This window comes from Mobula hypostoma, chromosome 2 (genome assembly GCF_963921235.1).
Source record: "Mobula hypostoma chromosome 2, sMobHyp1.1, whole genome shotgun sequence".
NCBI classification, from domain to species: domain Eukaryota; kingdom Metazoa; phylum Chordata; class Chondrichthyes; order Myliobatiformes; family Myliobatidae; genus Mobula; species Mobula hypostoma.
Window position 1 is genome coordinate 177334153 of NC_086098.1, and position 27889 is coordinate 177362041.

The 27889-nt window shown below is 44.2% G+C and overlaps 1 protein-coding gene across 2 annotated transcripts in view; it reads right to left on the bottom strand.

Annotated features, from left to right (window-relative positions):
* The window catches only part of plcg1 (phospholipase C, gamma 1), a 199421-nt gene that overhangs the window by 87611 nt on the left and 83921 nt on the right, over positions 1-27889 (bottom strand). For both annotated transcript variants that reach the window (XM_063041159.1, XM_063041158.1), the window contains exons 2-7: positions 24770-24934; positions 23007-23100; positions 10967-11014; positions 5670-5754; positions 4271-4354; positions 1938-1960 (exon numbers count right to left, since the gene is read on the bottom strand). In XM_063041159.1, the coding sequence (XP_062897229.1) occupies positions 1938-1960; positions 4271-4354; positions 5670-5754; positions 10967-11014; positions 23007-23100; positions 24770-24934 (499 nt within the window). The remainder of the gene's footprint in view (positions 1-1937; positions 1961-4270; positions 4355-5669; positions 5755-10966; positions 11015-23006; positions 23101-24769; positions 24935-27889) is intronic.

Below are 27889 nucleotides of genomic sequence, written 5' to 3' on the forward strand. Positions count from 1 at the left end.
CTCACTGTACGTTAGCGCCAGAATGCGTGGCGGCACTTGTGGGCTGCCCTGAACACATCCTGAGGCGTGTTGGTTGTTAATGCAAGCGGTACATTTAGCTGTTGTGTTTTCATCTACACGGAGCACTGTTGCAGGAAAGCAGCATCCATCATCAGGGACCCCCACCACCCAGGTCATGCTCTCTTCTCACTGCTGCCATCAGGAAGAAAGTACAGGAGCCTCAGGACTCTCAACACCAGGTTCAAGAACAGTTACTACCCCTCAACCATCAGGCTCCTGATCCAAAGGGGATAACTTCACTCACCTCATCATTGAAATGTTCCCACAACCAATGAAATCACTTGCAACGACTCTTCATCTCATGTTCTTGATATTTCTTGCTTATTTAGTTATTACTATTATTTCTTTTTGTACTTGAACAGTTCGTTGCCATCTGCACTGTGGTTGAATGGCCTAGTTGGTGCGGTCTTTAATTGATTCTGTTGTGGTTATTATTCTATAGATTTATTGAATATGCCCCCAGGAAAATGAATCTCAGGGTTGTATCAGGTGACATATGCATTTTGTTAATAAAATAACTTTGAGCTTTGAAATACATATTAAACTGAATCTGAATCTGAAACCTTCAGATGATTTAAAATTAACAACATACATCAAAGTTGCTGGTGAACGCAGCAGGCCAGGCAGCATCTATAGGAAGAGGCGCAGTCGACGTTTCAGGCCGAGACCCTTCGTCAGGACTAACTGAAGGAAGAGTGAGTAAGGGATTTGAAAGCTGGAGGGGGAGGGGGAGATGCAAAATGATAGGAGAAGACAGGAGGGGGAGGGATGGAGCCGAGAGCTGGACAGGTGATAGGCAGAAGGGGATACGAGAGGATCATGGGACAGGAGGTCCGGGAAGAAAGACGGGGGGGGGGGTGACCCAGAGGATGGGCAAGAGGTATATTCAGAGGGACAGAGGGAGAAAAAGGAGAGTGAGAGAAAGAATGTGTGCATAAAAAAGAGTAACAGATGGGGTACGAGGGGGAGGTGGGGTCTAGCGGAAGTTAGAGAAGTCAATGTTCATGCCATCAGGTTGGAGGCTACCCATACGGAATATAAGGTGTTGTTCCTCCAACCTGAGTGTGGCTTCATCTTTACAGTAGAGGAGGCCGTGGATAGACATGTCAGAATGGGAATGGGATGTGGAATTAAAATGTGTGGCCACTGGGAGATCCTGCTTTCTCTGGCGGACAGAGCGTAGATGTCTACTGTAAAGATGAAGCCACACTCAGGTTGGAGGAACAACACCTTATATTCCGTATGGGTAGCCTCCAACCTGATGGCATGAACATTGACTTCTCTAACTTCCGCCAGACCCCACCTCCCCCTCGTACCCCATCTGTTACTCTTTTTTATGCACACATTCTTTCTCTCACTCTCCTTTTTCTCCCTCTGTCCCTCTGAATATACCTCTTGCCCATCCTCTGGGTCACCCCCCCCCCCCCGTCTTTCTTCCCGGACCTCCTGTCCCATGATCCTCTCGTATCCCCTTCTGCCTATCACCTGTCCAGCTCTCGGCTCCATCCCTCCCCCTCCTGTCTTCTCCTATCATTTTGCATCTCCCCCTCCCCCTCCAGCTTTCAAATCCCTTACTCACTCTTCCTTCAGTTAGTCCTGACGAAGGGTCTCGGCCTGAAACGTCGACTGCGCCTCTTCCTATAGATGCTGCCTGGCCTGCTGCGTTCACCAGCAACTTTGATGTATGTTGCTTGAATTTCCAGCATCTGCAGAATTCCTGTTGTTTGATGATTTAAAATTACTGGGTTGGATGTCCAAAGTTCTATGACAGCTGAAGGTGTAGGATCAAAGTAATTCACATTTTTTCAGCAAGCATGAAAGAGTGCTACATGTCACCAAGGCTCGCCAAACTACATCCAAAGACTTTGTCAACTTACCTTTGAAGAAAAGGGATGTCCATCTGCCAAAGGAGAAACAAAACAGAATCAGAAACAAGGGTCTCTGTCCATACATATAAAAAAATTCTCTCCTTGCCCGTAGTGTCAACAACGTAGCAAGAGTCCAGCTGGCCTGTATACTGAGCACAGTACACCATTACCCCTCTGCAAAAAACTTTCCCCTACACCATAAGATTCAGGAGCAAATTAGGCCATTTGTCTCATCAACTCTGCTTCACCATTCCATCATGGCTGATTTATTATCCCTCTCAAATCCACTCTCCTGCCTTCTGCCTGTAACCTTTGACTCCCTTACAAATGAAGAACCTACCAACCTCTGCCTTAAATATGCCCAATGACTTGGCCTCCACAGCCATCTGTGGAAATATTTCCTCAGATTCACCACCCTCTTCCAAAAAAAATTCCTCTTCATTTCTGTTCTAAAGGGATATCCTTCTATTCTGAGGCCGTGCCCTCTGGTCCTAGGTTACCAACTATTGGAAACATCCTCTCCACTAGACCTTTCAATATTTGACAGGTTGCAAAGGAATCCCCCTTCATTTCCTCATACACTCCTCATACATGAACCTTTTCATTCCCATGATCATTCTTATGAACCTCTTGCTCAAACCCAACCCTAAGAGAAATCTTATTAGGAGCGCAGTTGCAACACAGGAACAGCATGTAAACCAGCCGCCGACCAGAACACCATCTGTTCATCTCCCAAGTCTACCTGCATTCCTTTCTCCACCTGAAAGCAGTGATTTAAAAAAACTACACTGCAAAAATATATCACTTGGCCCTTGCAGTCTATGTCAATTGTGGAAGTTGTGGCAAGGCAAGGGTTAAGATGGCGTGCTGGCAGAAACAATGTGCAGACATGCTGCAGTCTCGCTGGTTGAACGTGGCCACCAGACACACCCCAGCCAAGATAAAGATGCTAACGAAAGAAAGCCTAGCGGCACTTACTAGTTATTGAACAGGAATTTTACTCATTCTCAAATATTATTGGTCTTTAACTGATTGACTTACTCGTTATATACACCTGAAACACTGTACTGTGCAAAAGTCTCAAGCATATATATATATCAATAGGGTTCTAAGACTTTTGCACAGTACTGTATTAACTTTATATATTGCACTGTACTCCTGCTGTTAAAACAAAACAAATTTCTTGACCTACGTGAGTGATGATAAACCTGATTCTGATATGGGTCCCTATTGTGGACTGAGAGTGATAAGGGGGCAGGGAGAGGGGAATCATGCTTGGGGAGAGGGGAAGGGAGAGGGGAGGGAGTGGGAAGCACCAGAGAGACATTCTGTGAAGATCAATAAACCAATTGTTTGGAATCAAATTACTTTGCCTGGTGTCTCAGGGCTGGTGTGTTTGCACCCGCACCACACTCTGGCCCTGACACTCCTTCTCTGCCACCTGTCCCATACTGCACCTGCATCGCCCACCCTTGCCATTCCCAACATCCTTTGCTCCCGCCAGATTTACAAACTCACTCTCCACTACACATTAACAAATACTTTACTGTGCTAAAGTCTGAGGCACCCTAACTATATATGTGTGCCTAAGACTTTTGCACTGTTCTGTAAGTATAATGATTGGTACTTAAGTATGCAAATAACAGGATTTAAAAGTCCACCAAGTTTCTATGGGATAAGATTTGGCAATTCTGAGTAAGAACTTTAGAGGGGCTGAACTGATCCCATTGTGCACAAGTAAATAAATTATGATTGACAAGTTCTCAGAGTCCTGTTAATCAGCAATGCCACAACCATTATTCTCCACAAACACAAGAGAAGCTGGAACTCCAGAGTAAAACATACAAAATGCTGGAGGAACCCAGCAGGTCAGGGCTGATGAAAGGTCTTGATTCTTGATCCAGCTCCATAGATGCTACCCGAACTGCTGAGTTCCTCCAGGATTTTGTTTCTGTTGCTCATTATGCTCTAGACAAATTTCTCACTATATGCCGTCTCACACAAATTCTTGACCTCACAATCAACCCTCTCACGGTCCTTGCACTATATCACCTCCCTGCACTTTCTCTGTAATTGTAGCAACAACGAAAATCTTCCACGTTTCGCAAACTTTTTCCAGCTGCATCCAATTAGAGCAACAGAGTCTATGTGTGTGGAGCATATCAGTTACTGCACAGCCGCGCAGCTTAGAGGAAACAGTGCAGTCATAATTTTAAATTTCTTCAGGAAATATTTATTATAGTTCTCTACATAACCAAAGTGACCACAGCTCAACCATCAAAGCCATGGATGTCTTAACCACGTCCTTCTCTTTGAAACCTTGCACTATTTCTATTACTCACATTTTTCTGAGCGTCGTACATCAAGCTACGATAGAGCTGAGCGAACTGGCAGTATGTGACATCTCCACTCCGTAGTTCCATATCCTGAGAGCAGGAAAAGATGTTAATGACGGACTACATTTGGGTCATTAACCACTTCCACCAACACTAAAGATAAGCCAGTTTACTGGTCAGATGGGGAAACTGGAAGCTCCCATAGCTCTCACCAAGTTCCTGATCCTGGTATAGAACAGAAAAGCGGTAACAACCAAGCGAACAGTTGGATTTTATTACAATGATGTTTCCTGAAATGTTGACCATTTCAGAGTTATACTGAGGACTAATGGTGATTTTGATTTGAATGGGAGACACTGGATCAAGAGTGTGGAGACACCAGAGATTGTACAGATGCTGGAAATCCACAGCAACAGATATAGAATGCTGGAGGAAGTCAGTGAGTCAGGCTGTGTCTCTGGAGGGAAGTGAACTGTTGGCTTTTCAGATTAAGACCCTTCATCGGGGCTGGGAAAGCGGTGGGTTGGGGAGACAGCCAGTAGAAAAAGAGAGGGGGAGGAAGGGGTGGAGTGAGAGCTGGCAGTTGATGGGAGATGGGGAAGGTAGGCAGGTAGGAGAGGAGTGAATGGGACTGATTCCAGTAGCTGGGAGGTGGTAGGTGGAGCTAACAGATAAAGGGCTGAAGAAGATGGGATCTGATAGGAGAGGATTGCAGATCATGGAATAACGGGAAGGAAGTAAGGTGGGGGGGAGGAAAGAGTAGGTGATGGGCAGATGGAGGGAGTGGGAGAGGAGAAAGAGAAGAAACGGTGGGGCTGGTGGAATAAGGGAGAAAGTGTGTGTGTGTATATATGTATGTGGGGGGGCGGGGGTGAAGACGCTGTACCAGTAGTTAGCCACATGGCACAAGATGATGACAAAGTCAAGTGCCCAGGATGGACACGTGGTTGTTGAAGCAAGTCTGGGTGAGCACACAGCTGAAGATCTGCAGAGCAGCAGAGAAGTCTCACAGAAGTCCCAAAGAGAGGAGGAAATCTCCTTCAGAGTAGGTATATCTCAAAGAGACTTTACAACAGAGTAACAAAATTGAGACATAAGGGACATATGCAGTTTCCATCTGCAGTACATTACAAGTAAAAGTTTGAAATTAGATAAACAAAAAGCATATTTTCAAGTTTTTGAAAGTGCTTTGATGTCTCAGTTATTTCTGTCAACACCATATAATATCATGTGTAATATTATACCGTACAGCTTATAAACATGTGCAATGAGTCTTTAGCATATTCACAAGTATGTATATTATTCAGTACATTAGCATTGTTTAACACGTATTTACATCTGATAAGCATGAAAGATGAAAATTTTATTCTGCTGAATAAATTGAATTCAAGAAGAATTAAATTACCGTGATTTTTTCCCGCAGAAATTTCATATTGGGCACCCGGTAATTAACTTGAGACAGCATGTTCTTCAAATCCTTCACAGTGACCCTACAAAAAGAAAAATGTCCAATAATCCTCAGAGTTTTTCCTGCTTTGTGATTTGCAGCATGCAATAAGACACTGAAATGGAGCTCTCCTGTGCCAAATGATGATCTCTTGATCCCCCAATCATTTGTCTACCCACTCCGCAATTTCTCTGCAACACTATATAATGCATGGTTTTCTTTTCCCTCTCTCACGAAACACCTGATTGACCTGAGAAGTCTGCATATGCATGAATGCAATGAACTCCCCATTCACCTCAGATGTCTGCATATGTATGAATGAAGCTCAGAGACAGCAGTGTTTAACATTCAGTCTAGGGTGTCTGGAGGAGTGTTGGTGTGAAGATCTTGGTGTTTGAAATATTTAACTCAAAGGAAGTACTGTGAATGCATTGTAACTAAAGAAATTGTCCTACTTTTAACTTGGATCTTTAGCATATAAAAGTGTGATGTAATGTTGTGTCAGAGAGCCTCTCTCCAGAGTGACTCCAAATGCTGCCAGCTTGAGTCTGCCAAATAATGGCTTTTATACAACCAGCTGCATGACTCTCCAGTAGTTTTAGTTGACAGTCACAACATTTGGGGGCAATTATGGTCTGTATTGTATGTGGGCCTTGATTGGAGGAAAATGAATAGTCGACCATTTGGGTCAAGACACACTATTACTAGCAGCCATGCATCTCTTCTCTAGCTGCATTGTATTATTTGTTGCGCATTTACCGTTAACATTGTCAAGATGGCGCCAGCGTACAACACTCCCTCAGTTGACATCATCCAGATAGCAAACAATAATGTATTTTTTTAACTTCTTTTATGTTTGTTTTTCACCTTAAATGTGTTTCTGGGATGGTTAAAGCCTGCGATTTTCAGTTTGGGGATGGTTCAAGTGATCCAGCATTTTGCTGACTCCGAGAAGATTCAGGGAAATGAACGCGTACTCAGATGGCCTCGATGTGAAGAAACTTTGAGACAGGGCGCAGGCCGATGTTCAGCTGCATTTTGCCGATTAAAGCGTAGAGGAAGATTGAGACATCGAGGCAAATGCAGAAGGCGAGTAAGAGTTTCAGTGCTGACTGCCTGCCTTTTGATTGCTGTGGAGAAGGAGTCTGTGAGCAGCCTATTGCTGTGTGGCTCGCTGTAGCAGGTGGATAGGCCTCTCTGCCTCATGTGGTGTCCCTCTTTCGATGAATCAGTGATATCGTAGGACAGTATCATGGTCTGGATTGGATTATGGATTGAATTATTGTATTTCTGGATTGTGGACTTATAAGGAACTCGTGAGACCATACCTGGAGTATTGTGTGCAGTTTTGGGCTCCTTATTTTAGAAAGGATATACTGATGTTGGAGAGGGTTCAGAAAAGATTCACAAGAATGGTTTCAGGAATGAAAGGGTTACCATATGAGGAACGTCTGGCAGCTCTTAGGCTGTATTCCCCGGTGCTCCGGAGAATGAGGGGGGATCTCATAGAAACATTCCGAATGTTAAAAGGCCTGAACAGGTTAGATATGGCAAATTTATTTCCCATGGTAGGGGATTCTAGGACAAGAGGGCATGACTTCAGGATTGAAGGGCATCTTTTAGAACTGACGTGCGGAGAAATTACTTCAGTCAGAGGGTGGTAAATCTGTGGAATTTGTTGCCATAAGCAGCTGTGGAGGCCAAGTCATTGGGTGTATTTAAGACAGAGATAGAGAGGTTCTTGATTAGCCAGGGCATCAAAGAGTATGGGGTGAAGGCAGGGGAGTGGGGATGACTGGAAGAATTGGATCAGCCCATGATTGAATAATGGGGTAGACTCAATGGTATGAATGGCCTACTGGTCTTGTGGTTGTTATACTGTGTTTTTTTAAATTACCTGTTCCTTTTCTGTTTTGTTGTGCGAGGGGAGGGTGGTTGTTCTGTTACGTTCTGTTAGTTTTTTTGTGTGGGGGAGGGGTTGTTTTTTGGGGGCTGATGTTCCTGTTTCTTTTCTGCGGGGGCAGGGGGGTTTTGGGGGAGGATGAAGTTCTGAATGCCGTTCATTTTTGTACGTGGGGGGGGGGGTTGATGTTTCTCCCTCAACGACTTTCATGTTCTTTCTTTGTTTCATGGCAATCTGGAGAATACAAATTTCTGAGTTGTATATGAATACTTGCTTTGATACTAAATGAACCTTTGACCCATTTATTATGGTACCTAGTCATACGATTGTGAGTATGGTAAAAGCAAAGGGAATAAGTTAAGTATTCTTTCTTATTTCATTGCAGTTTGTAGCTTGGGACTGGCTGACGACATATCTTTTGCTGACCACTCAATAATGCTCAATTACACTTAGGTACGCTTAAGTTTCATTGCTTCAAGATTGTAAGTTTGCTAATTGCCAACAAAGGATCGAATAAAGGATTTATTTTTGGAGCTGGGGGTGGGTCATGCAAGCATAACAACTGTATACCAGTCGCAGACTAGCAGCAATTGTTTTGCCTTTGTTGGTATTGCCAATACACCTATCAACTGGACCCAATGATGTGCATTAAGTTCAGATCAGTTCAGCTTGGGGAGTACAGTCCCTGTGTTTTGGCTGGATCAAGCCCCACCATTTCTTCACAAGTAAAAGTTTGCTATCACTTAACTTCAAGGGTGCGTAAGCTGTAAGCATGATGGGTACTCCACAGTGGTGGGCCAGTAGGATGGAGATGGTTCAGGAGCCAGGGAACACCACCACTGCAAAGCCCACTGAATCAATGAAGACCTAAGCTACAACAACAGCCCTTCCAGTAAGAGTGCAGATACCTGACCAAGCCAACTGAACATCATGCTTTCTTAGATATTATAAATATTACAATTGCTCAGACTGGGTTTGAAATTAGTTATCTATTGATTTATTATTGCCACGTATACTCAGATAAAGTGAAAAGCTTTCACTTAGCATTCCACCCAGACATATTAGAATCATATTCAGAATCCGGCTTATCATCACTAACCTATGTAATGAAATTTGTTGTTTTGCGGTACAGTGCAGTGCAAAACATAGGAGTGACTGTTTAATTATTCATGCATAGATATAGTAGATCGAGAGATAGAAAGGGAGAGATGGAGTGACAGAAAGACAGAGGTGGAGAGATAGAGGGAGATGAATAGAGAGAGAAAGATGGAGTAAGAGAAAGAGATGAAGAGATGCAAAAGTGAGAGTGATGGAGAGATAGTGCAAAAGAGGAATAGTGAAGTAGTGTTCATGGGTTTATAGACCTTGCACAACTGTTCTAGTCCACCGACTGAGACAGTCTGATAAGCGCTCCTCTGCCTCCCCAGATTACAAGTAATTACATCGAGCTAGTGGGAAGGAAACCAGCATGCAGAATATAGAGTCGTAGTCACAGGGAAGGTACAGTGCAAACAGGCAAATCAATGTGGCAACCATGTGGTAGATTGGGAGATTAAATGTTTAGTTTATGATAGGCTCTTTGAAGAGTCTAGTAGCAGTGGGATAGAAACTCTCTGATAGGCTGTGCTGGCAGACTTTGCATCTTCTGCCCAACAGGAGAGCGGAGAAGGGAGAACGAATTGGGTGGGAGGGCTCATTGCTGATATTAGCTGCTTTCCCTGAGGCAGTGCGAAGCTTGACCGAGTGAGTGGGTGGGAAACAGGTCGCAGGTTGAGCCGGTGGTGAAGGAGGCAAATGTAATGTCAGCATTCATTTTGAGAGGACTAAATATAAGACCCAAGATGTAATGCTGAGGCTTTATAAGACACTGGTGATTGTGAGCAGTATTGACCCCTTACTTGAGATAGTATTTGCTGCCTTTAGAGAGTGTTTCGTGAGAATGATTCTGGGAATGAAAGGGTTTGCCATAGGCATGTTTGATGGCTCTGGAGCAGTACTTGCTGGAATTTAGAAGAATGAGGGGGAATCTCACTGAAACCTATCGACTGTTGAAAGGCTTAAACAGAGTGGATATGGAGAAGATGTTTCCTATAGTGAGGGAGTCTGGCATCAGAGGACACAGCCTTAGAATAAAAGGACATCAGAATAGAACAGAGATAAGAAGGAATTTCTTGAGCCAGAGGGTGGTGAATCTGTTGAATTTGTTGCCACAGGCAGCTGTGGAGGCCAAGTTATTGGGTGTATTTAAGGCAACAGGTTGATAGGTTCTTGATTGGTTAGGGCCTGAAAGTTTACAGGGTGAAGGCAGGAGAATGAGGTTGAGAGGGAAAATGGATCAGCCATGATAAAATGGCGGAGCAGATTCGATGGGCCGAGTGGCCTAATTCTGCTCCTATCTCTTCTGGTCTTATGGAAGCTCGTCCATGTGATGGACTAAACTGCATTCCCAAATCTCTGCAATTTCTTGTCATCTTTGGCAGAGCAGTTGCCATGCCATTGGATACAATATGGTAGTTGGCACATACAACATGAGGTCCTGAACACCCACCTCACCCAGGCCATCCACTGAAGTCTTGACCCAGACATAACGCTCAACTCTCAGGCGTGAGATCTGAACCCAAAACCTTCAAATTTAGAGGTGAGAATGTTCATAGTTGACATCAACTTGGATCACTTGTACAATGTATCCAAGCCTGGCCCAGTCCCTTGCCTTCTCACCACTGTGAAGCTTGCTGTGATGGGCTAGCTCCCCTAGATGGCGGTGCTGAATTCTAAACATGTTAATAAAGTCTCAAAGGGCTACACCGCATGAAGCAGGGCCCTTCAGCTCATCTCAACCATGCCACCTAAGTTGCCCAACTGATCCCATTGGCAGAGCTTGCTCAATAATACCTGCAATCTCACGTATGGACAGGGCCGTTAAGTCAATGAATCACACAAGCACACTGTCCTGGCCTGAAACGTCAACTGTTTACTCTCCTACATAGATGCTGCCTGACTTGCTGAATTCCTCCAGCATTTTGTGTGTGTTGCTATGGTAATGAGAGTTATGTATATCTTTTCTAATGTGCAGCTCAGTTTGTACGTCAGGTTATTCCACTATGAGCAGAGCACTGGCTGAGGTGTGCGAGGTTTTTCAAACCCACCACTATTTGGCGCCTCTCACCTTGGTACACTATTAATATATGTATCCATATGTACTCAACCTGGTCTAGGACTTGTTCATCTGGTGGAGGGATCATCAAAGAGAGAGGGAAATCAATAAATGGTAAAATAAAATGCTCTTCCCCCATATGACATAACCCAACTCTCACGATTACCCTGCCCTCAAAAGACCCCTGGTTGCCATTACCGATCTTCCCTGTTGCGATCCATGTTGTAGAACTGCTTCCTCAGCCACCTGCAACGAAAACGGACAGTATTCAGCCACAGTTTCAGCAGCTAGGAGAGAAACCTCAAACCAAACTTGAACAGCTTGCTGAGAGGATTGATAACCCACACTTCTGTAAACTAGAATCAGGCTTATTATCACTGACAGATGTCGTTTTGTGGCAGCGGTACAGTGCAATATGCAAAAAAATACATGAAATAAAACTACAAAATTAGAGTAAGAAATACATATTAAAAAGTAATTAAGTAGTGAAAAGAAAACCAAAAAGTAGTGAGGTAGTGTTCATGGTTCATTGTTCATTCAGAAATTTGGTGGTGGAGCTGTTCCTAAAATGTTGAGTGTATGTCTTCAGGCTCCTGTATCTTCTGTCTGATGGTAGTAATGAGAAAAGGGCATAACCTGAGTGATGAGGGTCCTTAATGATGGATGCCACCTTTCTCAGGCATCGCCGTTTGAAGATGTTCTCGATGCTGGGGAGGCTAATGCCCATGATGGAGCTGGCTGAGTTTACACTGATCCCAGATTTTTGTGGCATCGCCTCGATGCCAGCCAGGCAGGCTAGTGCCCATGATGGAGCAGCCTGAGGTTACGGCCCTCTGCAGCCTTTTCTGATCCTATGCACCAGTGATGCAACCAGCCAGAATGCTAAGCACCATGTCTGCACTTGGGAATTGTGCTGCATTACAGAAATAAAACTCCACTGTAATCTGTAGACTCTGGGTTGCCCTTCTCAAAGCAGTAGAATGGAATTTGCAAATTTGATTAATAAAATTAAACAAGATGCTAAAACCAGGCAACATTATATTAGACAGCATCTTTCCTATGCAGAGGAGACCACCACCAATTACAGTGCACTGGGTTGTTAAAACCAAACATAAATTGGATGACTATTTTGCAAAAGCACAAAAACCGGCCCTTCAGCTCAGCTTATCCATACCAACTAAGATTCCCATTTACGTTAATCCCATTCACCCTAGCTCCATAATCAAGTTCGTAGACAACACCACAGTGGTTGGCCTGATCAGAGGGGATGACGAGACAGCCTACAGGGACGACGTCCAGCACCTGGCCACGTGGTGTGCCGACAACAACCTGGCCCTTAACACCCAGAAGACCAAGGAGAACATTGTGGTCTTCAGGTGTGCTAGAAACCACACTCACATCCCCATCTACATCAACGGAGCTGTTGTGGAGTGTGTATCAAGCTTCAAATTCCTTGGTGTCCACATTTCCGAGGATCTCACCTGGTCCCTGAACTCCTCCATCCTGATCAAAAAGGCGCAACAGTGCCTTTATTTCCTGTGGAGCATGAAGAAAGCTCACCTCTGTCCCAGGATACTGACGGACTTTTACCGCTCTACTGTTACCGCATACTCACCAACTGCATCTCAGTGTGGTATGGCAATTGTCCCGTATCGGACCGCAAAGCACTCCAGCGTGTGGTGAAAACTGCCCAGCGGATTATCGGCACCCAATTGCCCACCATTGAGAACATCTACCATAAATGCTGCCTAGGCAGGGAGAAAAGCATTATCAAGGATACATCTCACCCTAACCATGGACATTTTACTCTCCTCCCATCCGGTAGGCGCTACCGGAGCCTCCTTTCCCGCACCAGCAGGCACAGGAAGAGCTTCTTCCCTGAGGCTGTGACCCTGCTGAACCTCTCATCACAGCACTAAGCAGTATTGCATTCGTATTGTACTGTCTCAGTACTTTTATATTTGTGTGCTGTAGCACTTACTTTTTATTCGCAGTTATTTTGTAAATAACACTATTCTTTGCATTTCTGGTTAGATGCTAACTGCATTTCATTGGCTTTGTATCTGTACTCGGCACTATGACAATAAAGTTGTATCTAATCTAATCTCTCCTGACCTTTCCCCAGTTTTATAATGTCCTGGATCTCATTACTAGCTAATTTATGTTAATTTAAGCTGATGTTATCTCACATTTGATCCCATCTTGTAATGTTCTGCGAAAAAAACCCTCACATTTTCATGGCACTTAATACTCTGTTTGCCTATTCCAATGATAAACTTCAACCTGAAGTTTCTCACCCATCAGGAGATGGAGTAATTATGAGTATACTGATGGTAGCAATGAGAAGAGGGCATGGTGAATGCCCTTCATGTTGCAAGCCATCTTCTTGACACATCACCTTTTTTTGTACTCTCCCTTCAAATGCCCTAATTTAACAACTCTTTTGTTGATTTGCTTATGTTCCCAATTTCTCTGTTTCTCTCTCTCACACACACTGACTCTCTCTTTGTCTCTGTCTATCTTTTTTGTGGCCTATCTTTCTTTCTCTATCTCTCTCTGTTTTCATCTCCGTTCCTCTCTCTCTCTAGTCTTTCCTTTAGTCTTTCTCTTTGTCTTTCTCTCTGTCTCTCTCTCTCTGCCTGTCTCTCTGTCCTTGACTATCTGTCTGTCTCTCTCTGTCTCTTTGTTCCTCTGTCTCTATCCCTCTCTGTCTGTCTCTCTCTCTCTCTGTCTGTCTGTCTCTCTCTATGCCTTCACTAACTGCTGTAACAGTGCTGACAGCCACAGACAGATAGGCTACAATGTGTGTGTGTGTGTGTGTGTGTGTGTGTGTGTGTGTGTGTGTGAGAGAGAGAGAGAGAGAGAGAGAGATGGGGACTTGAATTGCAGGTGACAGGAAGCCCAGGGTCACACCAACAGACAAATGCAGGTGTGCTACTAAACAACCACCCAGTTTGTGTTTGGTCTCCCAGCCCAGATGTTCACCATTTGGGCTTCTTTTCGTATGGGAAATGCAGCCTGAAAAAGGCACCATCCATTGTTAAGGACCCTCTTCACCCAGGATATCCCCTCTTCTTATTGCTCCCATCAAGATGGTGGTACAGCAGCCAGAAGACACACATTCAATACTTTAGGAACAGCTACTTCCCCTCCATCATCCAATTTCTGAATGGACACTGAACCTATGTACAATACCTCAATATTCCTTTTTGCTCTCTTTTTATAGTACTTTTTAAATTTAATTTTAAAAATATATTTCTTACTGTAATTAGAAGTTTTAAAAAAATTACTACATATTGCAATGTACTACTGCCACAAAACAACAAAGCTCTCAATATATGCCGGTGATATTAAACCTGATTCTGATTTGCTGAGTGTTTCCAACATTTAACCAATCAGCTGCTCTGGTGCAACCCCTGGATGATTTCCTCCACAACTCATCCTCACGGCAACTCTTGCCTCATCCAGATCTGATGAAGGGTCTCGGCCCAAAACGAAAACTCTTTATTCCTCTCCATGGATGCTGCCTCACTTTGCTGAGTCCCTCCAACACACTTTGTGTGTGCTAATCTGGATTTCCAGCATCTGCAGAAACTCTTGTGTTTCTTTTCTGAGACAGTCTCTTTCTCAAATTGATCTCTCCTCACTCTCTCTCCGTTGCAAAGAAGGGTCTTCAAACTGAAGCGTTAACTCTGTTTCTCTTTCTGCAGATGCTGCCTGACCTGCTGAATATTTCCAGCATTTTTCATTTTCTTTCACATGTACAGTATCTAGTTATTTTTAATGTTCATTTGTTATTAATAAATAAGTTTCATTAATAAAAACAATATGACTATATTAAACAAATCAGATCAAGAATTCTTTACTGATATATGCCCAATATTAGACCATAAGACATAGGAGGAGAATTAGGCCATATGACCTATCGAGTCTGTTCCACCATTTCATCATGGCTGATATATTTCTGTCTCAGCTCCAATTTCCTGCCTTCTCCCTGTATCCCTTCATGCCCTGATTAAACAAGAATCTATCAATCTCTGTCTTAAATATACATAAAGACTTGCCCTCCACAGCCACTTGTGGCAATGAATTCCATGGATTCACCACTCTCTAGCAGTTATAACCAACTTCATTAAAACCTGTGTAGATGAGTGTGTGCCTATGAAAACTTACTGTACATTCCCAAACCAAAAGCTAAGGATGACCCAGAAAGTATGTCCTCTGCAAGGGCTAGATCTGCGGCATTTAAGTCTGGTGACCCAGGTCTGTACAAGAAAACCTCTGCAGGTATGACTATTTCAAGGGTGAAGAGACAATTTCAATCGAGGTTGGAGGAGACATCAGATGCATGGCAACTCTGGCAGGGTTTGCAAGACATTACTTCCTACAAAGCGAAACCGAATAGCATGAATGGCAGTGATGCTTCACTACCAAATGAACTCAATGCCTTCTATGCTCGCTTTGAAAGGGAGAATATAACTACAGCTATGAAGATCCCGGCTGAACCCGGTGACCCTGTGATCTCTGTCTTTAAAGAGGGTGAACCCTCACAAGGAGGCAGGCCCTGATGGAGTACCTGGTAAGGCTCTGAAAACTTGTACCAACCAACTGGCAGGAGTATTCAAGGACATTTTCAATCTCTCACTGCTATGATCAGAAGTTCCCACCTGCTTCAAAAAGGCAACAGTGCCTAAAAAGAGTAGTGTGAGCTGCCTTCATGACTATCACCCAGTAGCTCTCACATCTATGGTGATGAAATGCTTTGAAAGGTTGATCATGGCTAGAATTAACTCCTCCTGCAGCAAGGACCTGGACCCACTGCAATTTGCCTATTGCCACAATAGACTATAGCAGATGCAATTTCAATAGCTCTTCACATAGCCTTAGATCACCTGGACAATACAATCACCCACGTCAGGACGCTGTTCGTTAACTGTAGCTCAGTATTTAATACCATCATTCCCACAATCCTGATTGAGAAGTTACAGAACCTGCTCTTCTATACCTCCCTCTGCAATTGGATCCTCAGCTTCCTAACTGGAAGACCACAATCTGTGTGGCTGGTGATAATATCTCCTCCTTGCTGACAATCAACACCGGCGCACCTCAGGGATGCATGTGTAGCCCACTGCTCTACTCTCTTTATACCCATGACTGTGTTGCTAGGCATAACTCAAGTACCATCTATAAATTTGCTGATGGTACAGCTATTGTTGGTAGAATCTCAGATGGAGATGAGAGGGCGTTCAGGAGCAAGATATACCATCTAGCTGAGTGATGTCACTGCAACAACCTTGTACTCAATGTCAGTAAGACGAAAGAGCTGATTGTGAACGTCAAGAAGGATAAAATGAGGGAACACAAACCAATCCTCGTAGAGGGATCAGAAGTGGAGAGAGTGAGCAGTTTCAAGTTCCTGAGTGTCAAGCTCTCTGAGGATCTAACCTGGTCCCAACATATTGATGCAGCTATAAAGAAGGCAAGACAGCATCTATATTTCATTCGGAGTTTGAAGAGATTTGGTGTGTCAACTAAAACTCTTGGAAACTTCTATAGCTGTATCATGGAGAGCATTCTGTCAGGCTGCATCACTGTCTGGTATTGGTGGGGGGCTACTGCACAGGACTGAAAGAAGCTACAGAAAGTTGTAAAATTAGTCAGCTCCATCATGGTACTAGCCTCTGTAGTAACCAATACATCTTCAAGGAGCGATGCCTCAGAAAGGCGATGTCCATTAATAAGGACCCCATCACCCAGGCCATGCTCTCTTCTCATTGTTACCATCAGGTAGGAGGTACACAAACCTGAAGGCACACACTCAGCGATTCAGGAACAGCTTCTTCCCCTCTGCCATCCCATTCCTAAATAGGCACTGAACCCATAAACACTACCGCACCTTTTTTTCTTTTTTTAAAAAAAGTATTATTTATGTTTTTGAACTATTTTAATCTATTTAATATACATATACACTGTGCTTACTGTAATTGATTTACATATTTATTTTTTCCTTACTGTATTATCATGCGTTGCATTGAACTGCTGCTGCTAAGTTAACAAATTTCACAACACATGCCAGTGATAATAAACCTGATTCTGATCCTTTGACTGGATACATTAACTCTGTTTCTATTTCCATGGACGCTGCCTGACCAGCTGAGTGTTTGCAGCATTTTCTGATTTTATATCAGGTTTCCAACATCTGTTTTTTCTGTCTTGAATTACATTTTTTGTAAGAATTTATAATACAGATCACCCATAATCTAATTGGATGAGAGAAAAGGAACAAAGATTGGATGACCCCATCCTGTTTCAAAGTAAATATAAAGAGAGAACGCTGTTGCCTGAGAATGATCATATCACACAATCTGTCCTGGGACCAGTATGTAAATGCTAGGTCAAAGGAAGTGTGGCAATGCCTCTATTTTCTTAGAAGTTTGTGCAGATTTGCCATGTCACCTAAAACTCTGACAAACTTCTATAGATGGACAGTGGAGAGTATTCTGACTGCTTGCATCACAAACTGGTATGAAAACACCAATGCCCAGGAATGGAAAAGCCTACAGAAAGTGATGGATATAGCCCAGTTCATCACAGGAAAAGCCCTCTCCACCATTAAGCACATCTACAAAGAGCGCTGCCACAAAAAAGCATCACCCATCACCCATCACCCATCACCCAGCTCCCCTGCCACCCAGGCCATGCTCTCTTCTCACTGCTGCCATCAGGAGGAAGGTACAGGAGCCTCAGCACCCACACCACCAGGTTCAGAAACAGTTATTATCTTTCAACCATCAGGCTCCTGAACCAGCGTGGATAATTTCACTCACCTTAACACTGAACTAATCGTTGAATACAACCAATGGACTTACTTTCAAGGATTCTACCACTCATGTTCTCAGTTTTTATTTAATTATTTATTTATTACTACTTGTTTCTTTTTTTTTGAACAGCTTGTCAGAGTTGTGTAGTTTTTCATTGATGCTATTGTATTTCTTTGTTCTACTGTGATTGACTGCAAGAAAATGAATCTCACAGTCATATTTGGGGACATACACATACTTCGATAATGAAATTAACTGTGAACCTCAAAAACATTAATCCTATTTCCCTCTCTACCAATGCTGCCCGACCCACTGAGTATTTTCACTGAGTATTTTGTGGCTCTCCGGCAAAAGGAGCACTTTGCTTTGCCTCTGGGTCCAGTTTGATTATTGGCACAAAGACAGTGGCAGCTCTCTGTGAAGCTGGGCGACTTCCTGTCACTAACAGCCACTCGGGCAACGTTCTGCTTGACAGCCAGTGCACTCACAACATTACACTCGGAGCCAGTCGGTACCCTTGGGGGGACGTGGCTGAGAAGTGAGTAATGTTTTCCACAAAGAGAGCCTCAAGAAAAATCACAAGGAATTCTGATTTCCCCCCCCCCCCAACTCCTAACAACCAGGTAAATATTTCTTTGAGTGACAGCTCATTTCTTCCAGCCAGTGCTCTGTATAGGCATGCTGTTTTATGAATTTTGGAGAAACCTGCTATATCACGTGAACAAGTTGCAGTCTGCACTGTCAACCAGCTGTGGACTGTACACAGTGATTGCTGGAGCTGCCCAATAAAGGATGCTGCAAAGGTGACAGAGTTTAACATTAAAAATGCAAATTAATCATTCATCAGAAATTTAGAGGTAAGGCACAGCCCATGGTTCTTGAAATTGTCAAGAACTAAGAAAAAAGAACTTTAAAATGTCCAGTAGAAAAACAAATGGAAAATTTGATAATAGGCATAGATCAAGTGGGCAGCTGGAGACTTCCTTCCAAGTACACGTATTGCTAATACAAGGGGGCATAATTTTAAGGTGTAGGGAGGAAAGTTTAAGGGTGATGTCAGAGGCAAGTTATTTTACAGACAGAGTAGTGGGTGTGTGGAATGCTCTGCCAGGAGTGGTGGTAAAGGCAGATATGTTCGGGGTATTTAAGAGATTCTTAGATGGGCACGTGGATGATAGAAAAATGGAGGGCTATGTGGGAGGGAAGATTGATCTTGGAGTTGGTTAAAGGGTCAGCAACATCATCATGGGCTGAAGAGCCTGAACTGTTTTATATTAAAATAAGAGAGATAGATCCGTTGGGCTGCAGAAGGTGAGTCGGGCCATCAGGTTGAAAGAGTCCAGTCAGGGTGCTGGGCTGAGAAAGTCCAGTCGGGCCATTGGGCCAAGGAAGGCAGGACAGGCTGTCGGGCTGAGGAAGTCGGGTCAGGCGGTCGGGCTGAGAGAGTCCGGTAGCGCTGTTGGGCTGTCAGGCTAAGAGAGTCCAGCAGGGCTGTTGGAGAGCATGCTAGCTGGCGGCATCACTGTCTGGTATGGAGGGGTCACCGCACAGGCTAAGGAAATGCTGCAAAGGGTTGTAAACTCAGCCAGCTCCATCATGGGCACTAGCCTCCCCAGCACCGAGGACATCTTGAAAAGGCGATGCCTCAAAAAGGTGGCATTTGTCAATAAGGACCCCCTTCACCCAGGGCATTCCCTCTTTTTGCACGCCTTATTTAATTTTCTGTATTTATTATTGTAACTTATAGTTCTTTTATGTATTGCACCTATACAGCTGCCGCAAAGCAACAAATTCCTGATGTATGTGAGTAATATGAAACCTGATTCTGATTTTCATACACTAATCCTCATTCTGAGCGCTTAGCTATTCAAATCCAAGATAATCAGCAGATTAGGCAACATCTGTGGAAAAGCCAACATTTCAGATCAAAGGCCCTTTCTCAGAAATGAAACATCAACGCTGTTTCACTTTCCCAGGTGGATTTCCCAGAAAATTCCTGACCAGTGGATTTTTCCTGCATTTACTCCATTTTTACCTCAGGTTGTCAGCATCTGTGGTTCTTTTCATTTCGATGATCTCTTCCAACTCAAATAGCTTTCTGAGGGTAAACAAGTTTTCACTCTATCATGGTACATGTGATAATAATAAACCAATACCAGCCACCAAGCAATTTGTAGGAGATAAGCATCTGTTCTCTATTTGATTTGAATTCTGTGTTATGCATTTATTATGGCAACTAGTCACTTGAATGAGGTCGTGGTAAAAGCGAAGGGAATAAGTTCCGTATCCTTGTATTTGGGAGCAGTTTGTAGCTCGAGACTGGCAGAGGTCGCAGCTTTGCTGACCACTTAATATCACTGAATAACGTTCAGCTTACACTTGGGTATGCTTCCAGACCATCACTTCAACACTGTATGTTTGCTAATTGCTAATAAAGGATCGAAATAAAGGATTCGACTCTTTGGAACAATAACTTCATCAGAACTGAGGGCAGGTCATACAAGTATAACAACACCATGAAAGTCACAGGCTAGGAGCAATTGTTTTGTTTTGATTTTGGATTAGTTTTGCCGCTACAGAACTGTTTGCAATTTGGAAGGGGAGTGGTGCAGAATTCTTTTGTAGGGTAGGTCAGACTGAAAAACAGGTTTTATTTTAGCATGCCTAACTAGATATGTAGAGACACGAGAGGCTGTGTTTACCAATTAATAACAACACACATAAAATGTTGGTGGATCTCAGCAGGCCAGGCAGCATCTATGAAAAAGAGTAAACAGTTGACGTTTCGGGCTGAAACCTCTCATCAGGACTGGAAAGAAAGAGAATTCAATGTAAGAAGTTGGGAGGAGAGTAGGAAGAAGTACAAGGTGGTAGGTGATAAGTGAAACCAGGAGAGGGGGAAGGGGCTGAAGGAAAGGTGTGCAAAGTTGATTAGTGAAAGAGATAAAGGGCTGAAGAAGGGGAAAATCTGATAGGACTGGGCAGAAGGCCATGAAAGAAAGAAAAAGGGGAGGAGCTTCAGAGGAAGGCAATGGGAAGGCAAGGAGATAAGGAGTGAGGGAAGGCCATTACCGGAAATTCGAGAAATCAATGTTCATGCCATCAGGTTGGAGGCTACCCTAATGGAATATAAGGTGCTTGTCCTCCAAAATGAGTGTGACCTCATCATGGTAGTAGAGGCAGCCATTTTGTGTGTGTTGCTTTGCAGATCCTCTAGTGTTTGTGATATTACCAATGACTGGTTTGCACTCAGTTTGTCACCATTCAGCAAAGAACACAGCCACGGAAATAGGCGCAGGAGTAGGCCTCCGGGCCTGCAGGAGTTCAAGCCTGTCCCACCACTTAATATAGCCAACTCAGGCTGATTGTATTGTTATTTCCTCACGTACAGTGAGGTACAAAACCAATAAAAAACATACTTGCAGCAGCATCACAGGCACGCAGACTCGGGCAACACACAGGACATAAATCCAGGCTAACGCACACAAAATGCTGGTAGAACTCAGCAGGTTAGGCAGCATCTCTGGAAAGGAATAAGCAGTCAACATTTTGGGCCAAGCCCTGACAAAGTTCTTCCAACATTTTATGTGTGTGTTACCCTGGATTTCCAGCTTCTGCTTGTATTTCCAGTTATTATGGGCCTCAGCTCATCTTCTGTGCCATTTCTCCACACCTCCCTATTCCTTGATATTTTTCCAGTTAAATATCTATCAGAGAGAGTACTGTGCAAAAGTCTTAGGCACGTATGTATAACCAGAGTGCCTAAGACTTTTGCACAGCACTGTATTTGTCAATGTGGAGCGGACAGTGAGTCTGTAAATCTTGCGGGAGCAAAGGATGTTGGGAATGGGGAGGATGGAGTGTCACAGGATGGGTGTGGGACAGATGGCAGAAAAGGTGTGGCTGGGCGAGGTGTGGTACATATGCAGACACACTCAGCCCTGAAACACCAGGCAAGGTCAATTGATTCCAAACAATTGGTTTATTGATTATTACAGAATGTCTCACTGGTGCCACTAGCTCCCTCCCTTCTCCCTTCCCCTTTCCTCAATCATGATTCCCCTCTCCCTGCTCCCTTCCCACTCTCAGTCCACAATAGAGACCCATATCAGAATCAGGTTTATCGTCACTCATATATGTCATGAAATTTGTTTTTTTTTAGTAGAGTGCAATACATAAAGCTAAGGCTTTTGCACACTGTACTTTATTCCAGCTCCACTCTAAAGACCTCCAAAGACCCAGCTTCCATCACCTGCTGAGAGTTGTAGCGATCCACCTCCCTGCGTACGAAAGAAAATTCTACGTTCGTCAGTTTAAATGCCTAGCCCATAAAAAGACCTAACTTTGGGGAAGTCATAAACACAAGAGATTCTGCAGAAGCTGGAAAGCCAGAGCAACAAACACAAATTTATTTATTTATTATTTTATTGAGATACAGCAAGGAATAGGCCCCCCTGGCCCTTTGAGCTGTGCTGCCCAGCAACCCCCAATTTAACCCTGGTGTAATCACAGGACAATTTACAATGACCAATTAACCTACCAACCGGTACGTCTTCGGACTGTGGGAGGAAACTGGAGCACCCGAAGGAAACCCACACAGTCACAGTAAGAACATACAAACTCCTTACAGATAATAGTGGGAACTGAACCCTGGTCACACTGTAGTAGCACTGCGCGAACCTCTGTGCTACTGTGCCCCCCACCCCCACAGTCCTGGAGGAATTCATCAGGTCAGGCAGCGCCTATGGAAAGGAATAAAGAGTCGACATTTCAGGCCGAGACCCTGGACCAGAGTTCAGCTTCTTCAGGGGATAAACCATCTAATCAGGCTGTAAAGTACAAGGAAGTTGCTAGAGACAGACTGCAGTACGGAAAAAGGGCTGGGTACAATTTCAACAGTGATTGATTGTCTGAGAGTGGGCCACCTTAAGGCATGGTGGAAACACACAGCAGGTCAGACAGCAAATGTGAAGAGAGAAATTACTGATGCGTGAGAATATAGAAATGGGTGTGCATAGGGATCATTGTCTAAAAATAGGAGATAACACATTTAAAACAGAGATATGGTGCAATTTTTCTGCTCAGGGGATCATATTTGGCATTCAGTTCCTCAAAGGGAAAAATAATATAGCAATCGCAGCAAAATTTGAAAAGGAAGATTTTGGGGGAAGGAATGGGGAGTGTTGGAATGGCTCATTCAAAGAGTTATCATGGGACGATAGGTTGAATGGTCTCCTTTTTTGCCATCAGATTCTATAATCAAGTTACTGAGTACAAACACTCCAACTTCCATGAATATTCAACTGCATGAAGTATCCCCCCAGAGCAGACTCACTAATAATGTGGAAACTAACACCCACTCAGAATGCAAGACACGTGGCCTCCCTGTTGTCGTTCTTAGGGGTTTCTTTTGTTACCTTTCTATCTGAAGTGGTGTCGGTGATTTCACAGTGTCCCCCAAAAGCCAGTTCAGACCAGTTATCCACATGTTCATCTCCTCTTCCGAAGTAGCTGTGAAAGAGGGGAACAGGACGAGAAGGGGTCAAAACAATCTCCAAAAACTAATCATGGTGCTGGTGGCAAATAGGCACAATATCTGCACCGAGCCAACACCCATGAATCTAATGTTGTAACAGAGTTTTCCTTTACAGCATCTTGTTTCTCCTCTAATGGAGCATAAATGTCATTCACAATTACATTAAAGAAAATCTGGAACCAGTTATAGGCGGTGAAAGGATTTTTTTTAAATCAGCCTTCGGAAGGGCCATTTATTTTCTATTAAAATACTGAAAGGCTGCTGAGTTTGCAAGTGGTGAGGCAATTCCCTCTCCTCATTCTCTTTTCTCTGCCAACCCACTTCTCGACCATCACGGAGCCACCAGACATAGAATGGAAACAGGATGTAATCAAAGGCCCCAACCAAACCCAGACTTTGGGGCTTCTCCTCTCTTCCATTGGGCAGAAGATAGAAAAGCTGAAAACAAGGACAGCTCCACCCTGCCATTGTAAGACCACCGAATGGTCCTCATGTCACGATCTACTTTGTCACAACTTTGCACCTTATTGTCTGCCTGCACTGCACTCTGTAACTGTAACACTTTAATCTGTATTCTGTTATTGTTTTTCCCCTGTACTACCTCAACGTACTGATGCGCTGAAATGATCTGTACAGATGGTATACAAAATAAAGATTTTCCCCGCACCTCAATACCCGTGGCAAAAATGATGCTACTTGATGCTGAGATACATCCTGGGACGCACTGGTCACATTATCGGTGATGGAGCCTGGGGTCATCGGGTGTTTCAGGTCATTCAGCATCAAACACCCTCGCCCAGGCAACCCAGCAGGGTTGATCAGAGTTGATCCCAGCCGCACTGGTCCACAGGTCACGCCTCTTGATCCAAAGGCACCTGGAGGCTTGCTCAGCAGCCTCTGTGATGGTTCCGATGGCTCTTTTCTTTGCCAAGCAGAAAGTAGGTTCTGCACAGCTAACAGCCAGCAAACCTCTAAACCCCAAGTCTACAGGCTCACATCGTGCCCTCCACCTGTCTCTGGCACTGCTCTACCAGCTCCTGGTATTTAGCTTTCTTACAGTCAAGCACCTCCCTCAATCTGGTCTTCCCAAGGCACTGTCAGTTCCACCATGACCACCTGCTTCGAGGTTTCTGAGAGAATGACCATGTCAGGCCTCAGGGATGACAATGTGATAAAAGTCAGGGAACTTTAATTTCTTGCCAAGATCGATTTTAAGTTGCCAGTCAGATGCCGTGGTGAGCAAATCTGCTGGTGATCTGGGCGGAAGCTGGGGTTGGTCTCCAGCTTTGACAAAGGCAATGGGTGTCTGGGTTAGCAGAGGTGCTTCCTGTTGTTAATGGCCGAAGAGATGCCTTCTGCCACTGCCTTCAGCCATTGGTCATGGCACCAGCGGCAGCAGCCTTCTCCTAAAGCTTCTGGGTTTCAGGGCTCCTCTGCCGGGCTGGAGAGGTAATGATGGTGCCTCACTTTTAATTTTAGTTGCTAAACATCTTGTCTAGGGACCTCACATGGCTTAAGGTGGCCTAAAGACAATTTGAAATCAATCCAAATATCTAAGGTGCAAGTTAATACTGAGATCAGTTAGTTTTGATGCCCAATATGAATGACAAGCATGGAAAAGAACTCATGGAGCTGGGGGATTACCTGCAAGACTGAGTGTTTTCAGTCGGAACTCCATCCCATACAGAATGACAAAACAGTGCGAAGAGTCAGGCCTGGACAGATCGGCTCTGGCTGCGTCATCTTGATACCGTTCAAAATCCCGGGAATTCCTTCCTGCGCGAATCTCCTTAATTTCCCGAATATCGACTGAAAGAGAAAAGAGATATTTCTTTTGAATCTGGTTGTGTTCTTCCACTGCTAGATGCCTCAGGTTTATATATCCAAAGGCTAAAATGTTGTGGACACAGTAAGTGCTGTTGGAACTCAGCAAGTCAGGAAGCATTTCTGGAGGGCGAAAAGAAAGTTGACATTTCAGGCCTGGTGAAGAGTCTCTGCCTGAAACATCGACTGTTTATTTCTCTCCATTGATGCCGCCTGAACTGCAGAATTCCTCTGTTTTGTGTGTGTTGCTCAAGGTTTCCAACATCTGCAGAATCTCTTGTGTTTATGACAGAACAAATGCCATTTTCCGTAAGACCATAAGAACATAAGACAAAGGAGATGAAGTCGGCCATTCGGCCCATCGAGTCTGCTCCGCCATTTTATCATGAGCTGATCCATTCTCCCATTTAATCCCACTCCCCCGCCTTCTCACCATAACCTTTGATGCCCTGGCTACTAAGATACCTATCAGATACCTTTTCCTACTGGTTCACCTGTCCCTGTCAGAGTCTGGTGTGAAACACTATTCAGCAAAGATGAAAACTGCATTTACCACACTAAATAACCACTTCAGAGTTCAAATTACTCCAGCAATAATCTTCAACCAAAGAAATACATTACCCGCTGTGACTCGCACCAGCTGAAAGATGTCATCACACTTTGGCCATTTACAACTGCAAGACAGAATAATGCTACACTTACAAGACACAAGGCCATTCAGACCATTGAATTTGTGCTGGTCAAAAAAATCTCATCTAAATCTGACCCTCCAGTAAGTGCTCTGAGATTTGCAGGATGTGGCTTTTCACATTCATTCTATATGTTTAGTTTACTTACGGCGACACAGAAAGAGGCTATTTAGTCCATCTAGTCTCTGCTAGCTCCCAGAAGGGTAAACCCATTCATCCCATTCCTTTCCCCTTATTTCTGTGTACACCTCTGCTACTTATCTACATTAAAGGGCGATCCTCAAAGTGCAAAGTAATTTTATTACCTTGAGATTCATTTTCTTGCAGCCAGCCACAGGAAAACAAAGAACAATAGAATCCACAAAAAAAAAACACCCACACACAACAAACACCTCCAAACATCCAAAGTGCAAAAGAACACAAATTGTGTAAATAATTTTTAAAAAGTAAACAAATAATAGTGAACATGAGCTGCAGAGACCCTGAAAGTGAGTCCCCAGGCCGCAGAGACCCTGAAAGGGAATCCTCAGGCCACAGAGACCCTGAAAGTGGGTCCACAGGCCACAGAGACCCTGAAAGTGACTCCACAGGCCACAGAGACTCTGAAAGTGAGTCCACAGGCCGCAGAGACCCTGAAAGTGGGTCCACAGGCCGCAGAGACCCTGAAAGTGAGTCCACAGGCCGCAGAGACCCTGAAAATGAATCCACAGGCCGCAGAGACCCTGCAAGTGGGTCCGCGGGCCTCAGAGACCCTGAAAGTGAGTCCACGGGATGCAGAGACCCTGAAAGTGAATCCATAGGCTGCAGAGACCCTGAAAGTGAGTCCACAGGCCTCAGAGACCCTGAAAGTGAGTCAGTTCAGTGCTGAGGCGAGTTAAGCCAGTCCAGGAGCTCGACGGCTACAAGGCAACAACTGTTCCAGAACTAGGTGGCGTGGGATCCAAGACTCCTGCACCTGCCGTCTGATGGTAGCAACAAGAAGAGCGGTAGACAGTTCAAACACAGGCAGATGGAATAGGCTCAGCTGGGGTCCTTGGCTGGCATGAAGTAGCTGGGGTGAACTTCGGTTCATCTTCTACTCTCTGGATCCAAATAGTTGAGCAGTATACCTCCACGTTGGTGGCAGGGTGGAGATACGCAAGGCGCTCCTTCCTTCTGATGGCCTGCGGGCCATCCTTGGGCAAGGTGTGGCACCTGCTTTGGATCAGGGTCATGTGAAGCCATGAGTTTAGGTGGTGGATGGTCGTATGAGCAGCTGGTGCAGATCACAAGTCCTGGTTATGCAGCCACTGACACCAGACAGACAATCTCTGAAGAGTATTGATAACGGCTGGGGTCACCCATATTGTAAAGACAGTGCCCAGAAGACAATGGCAAACCACTTCTGTAGAAAAATTTGCCAAGAACAATCATGATCATGGAAAAACTATGATATCCCATGTCATACAACACATAACAAACGAATGACCGAATATTAAATATCCATTTTGCTGCTGTCGTTTTAGAACCAGGTTTGGACAGTTTTAGTCTATGGCTCAGCTGATGCAGAGCAGCAGACACCAACACACTCAGTGATTCAGGAACTGCCTCTTCCCCTCTGCTGCCAGATTTCTGAATGATCTGTGAACCCATGAAGTACTACTCCTTCATGGCAAACCACTCCTGTAGAGAAATTTGTCAAGAACAGTTATAATCATGGACAGGGAAAAGAGTACGAACACCAGATGGAAAGACAGACGGAGGACCATGATCTGCCATGTCATACGCACCAGCACACGAAGATGATGATAAAACTGGAAGCCCCGCATGAAACCCAAACAATTATGGCAAAGATATGCAAACCAGATGGAGGCAGCACCCGAGATCAGGATCGAACTCGGTTCACAGGAGCTGTGAGACAGCAGCACTAACTGCTGCATTGCCACGCCCATTTCTATGTTCCTCATCCTTCACATCCTTACTAGTATCTGGGTGATTTATTTTTCTTCTTTCATCTCCCCTTTAACCTTCTACCGATGACTTTAAGTAACTCTTCAAAAGACAGTGCCTCAAAAAGGTGCAGAAGGTGGCATCCATCATCAAAACCATAAGGTACAGGAGCATAATTAGGCCATTTAGCCCATTGGGTCTGTTCCACCATTTCATCATGGCTGATCCATTTTCCCTCTCAGCCCCAATCTCCTGCCTTCTCCCCATATCCCTTCATGCCCTGACTAATGAAGAATCTATCAACCTCTACTTTAAATATACC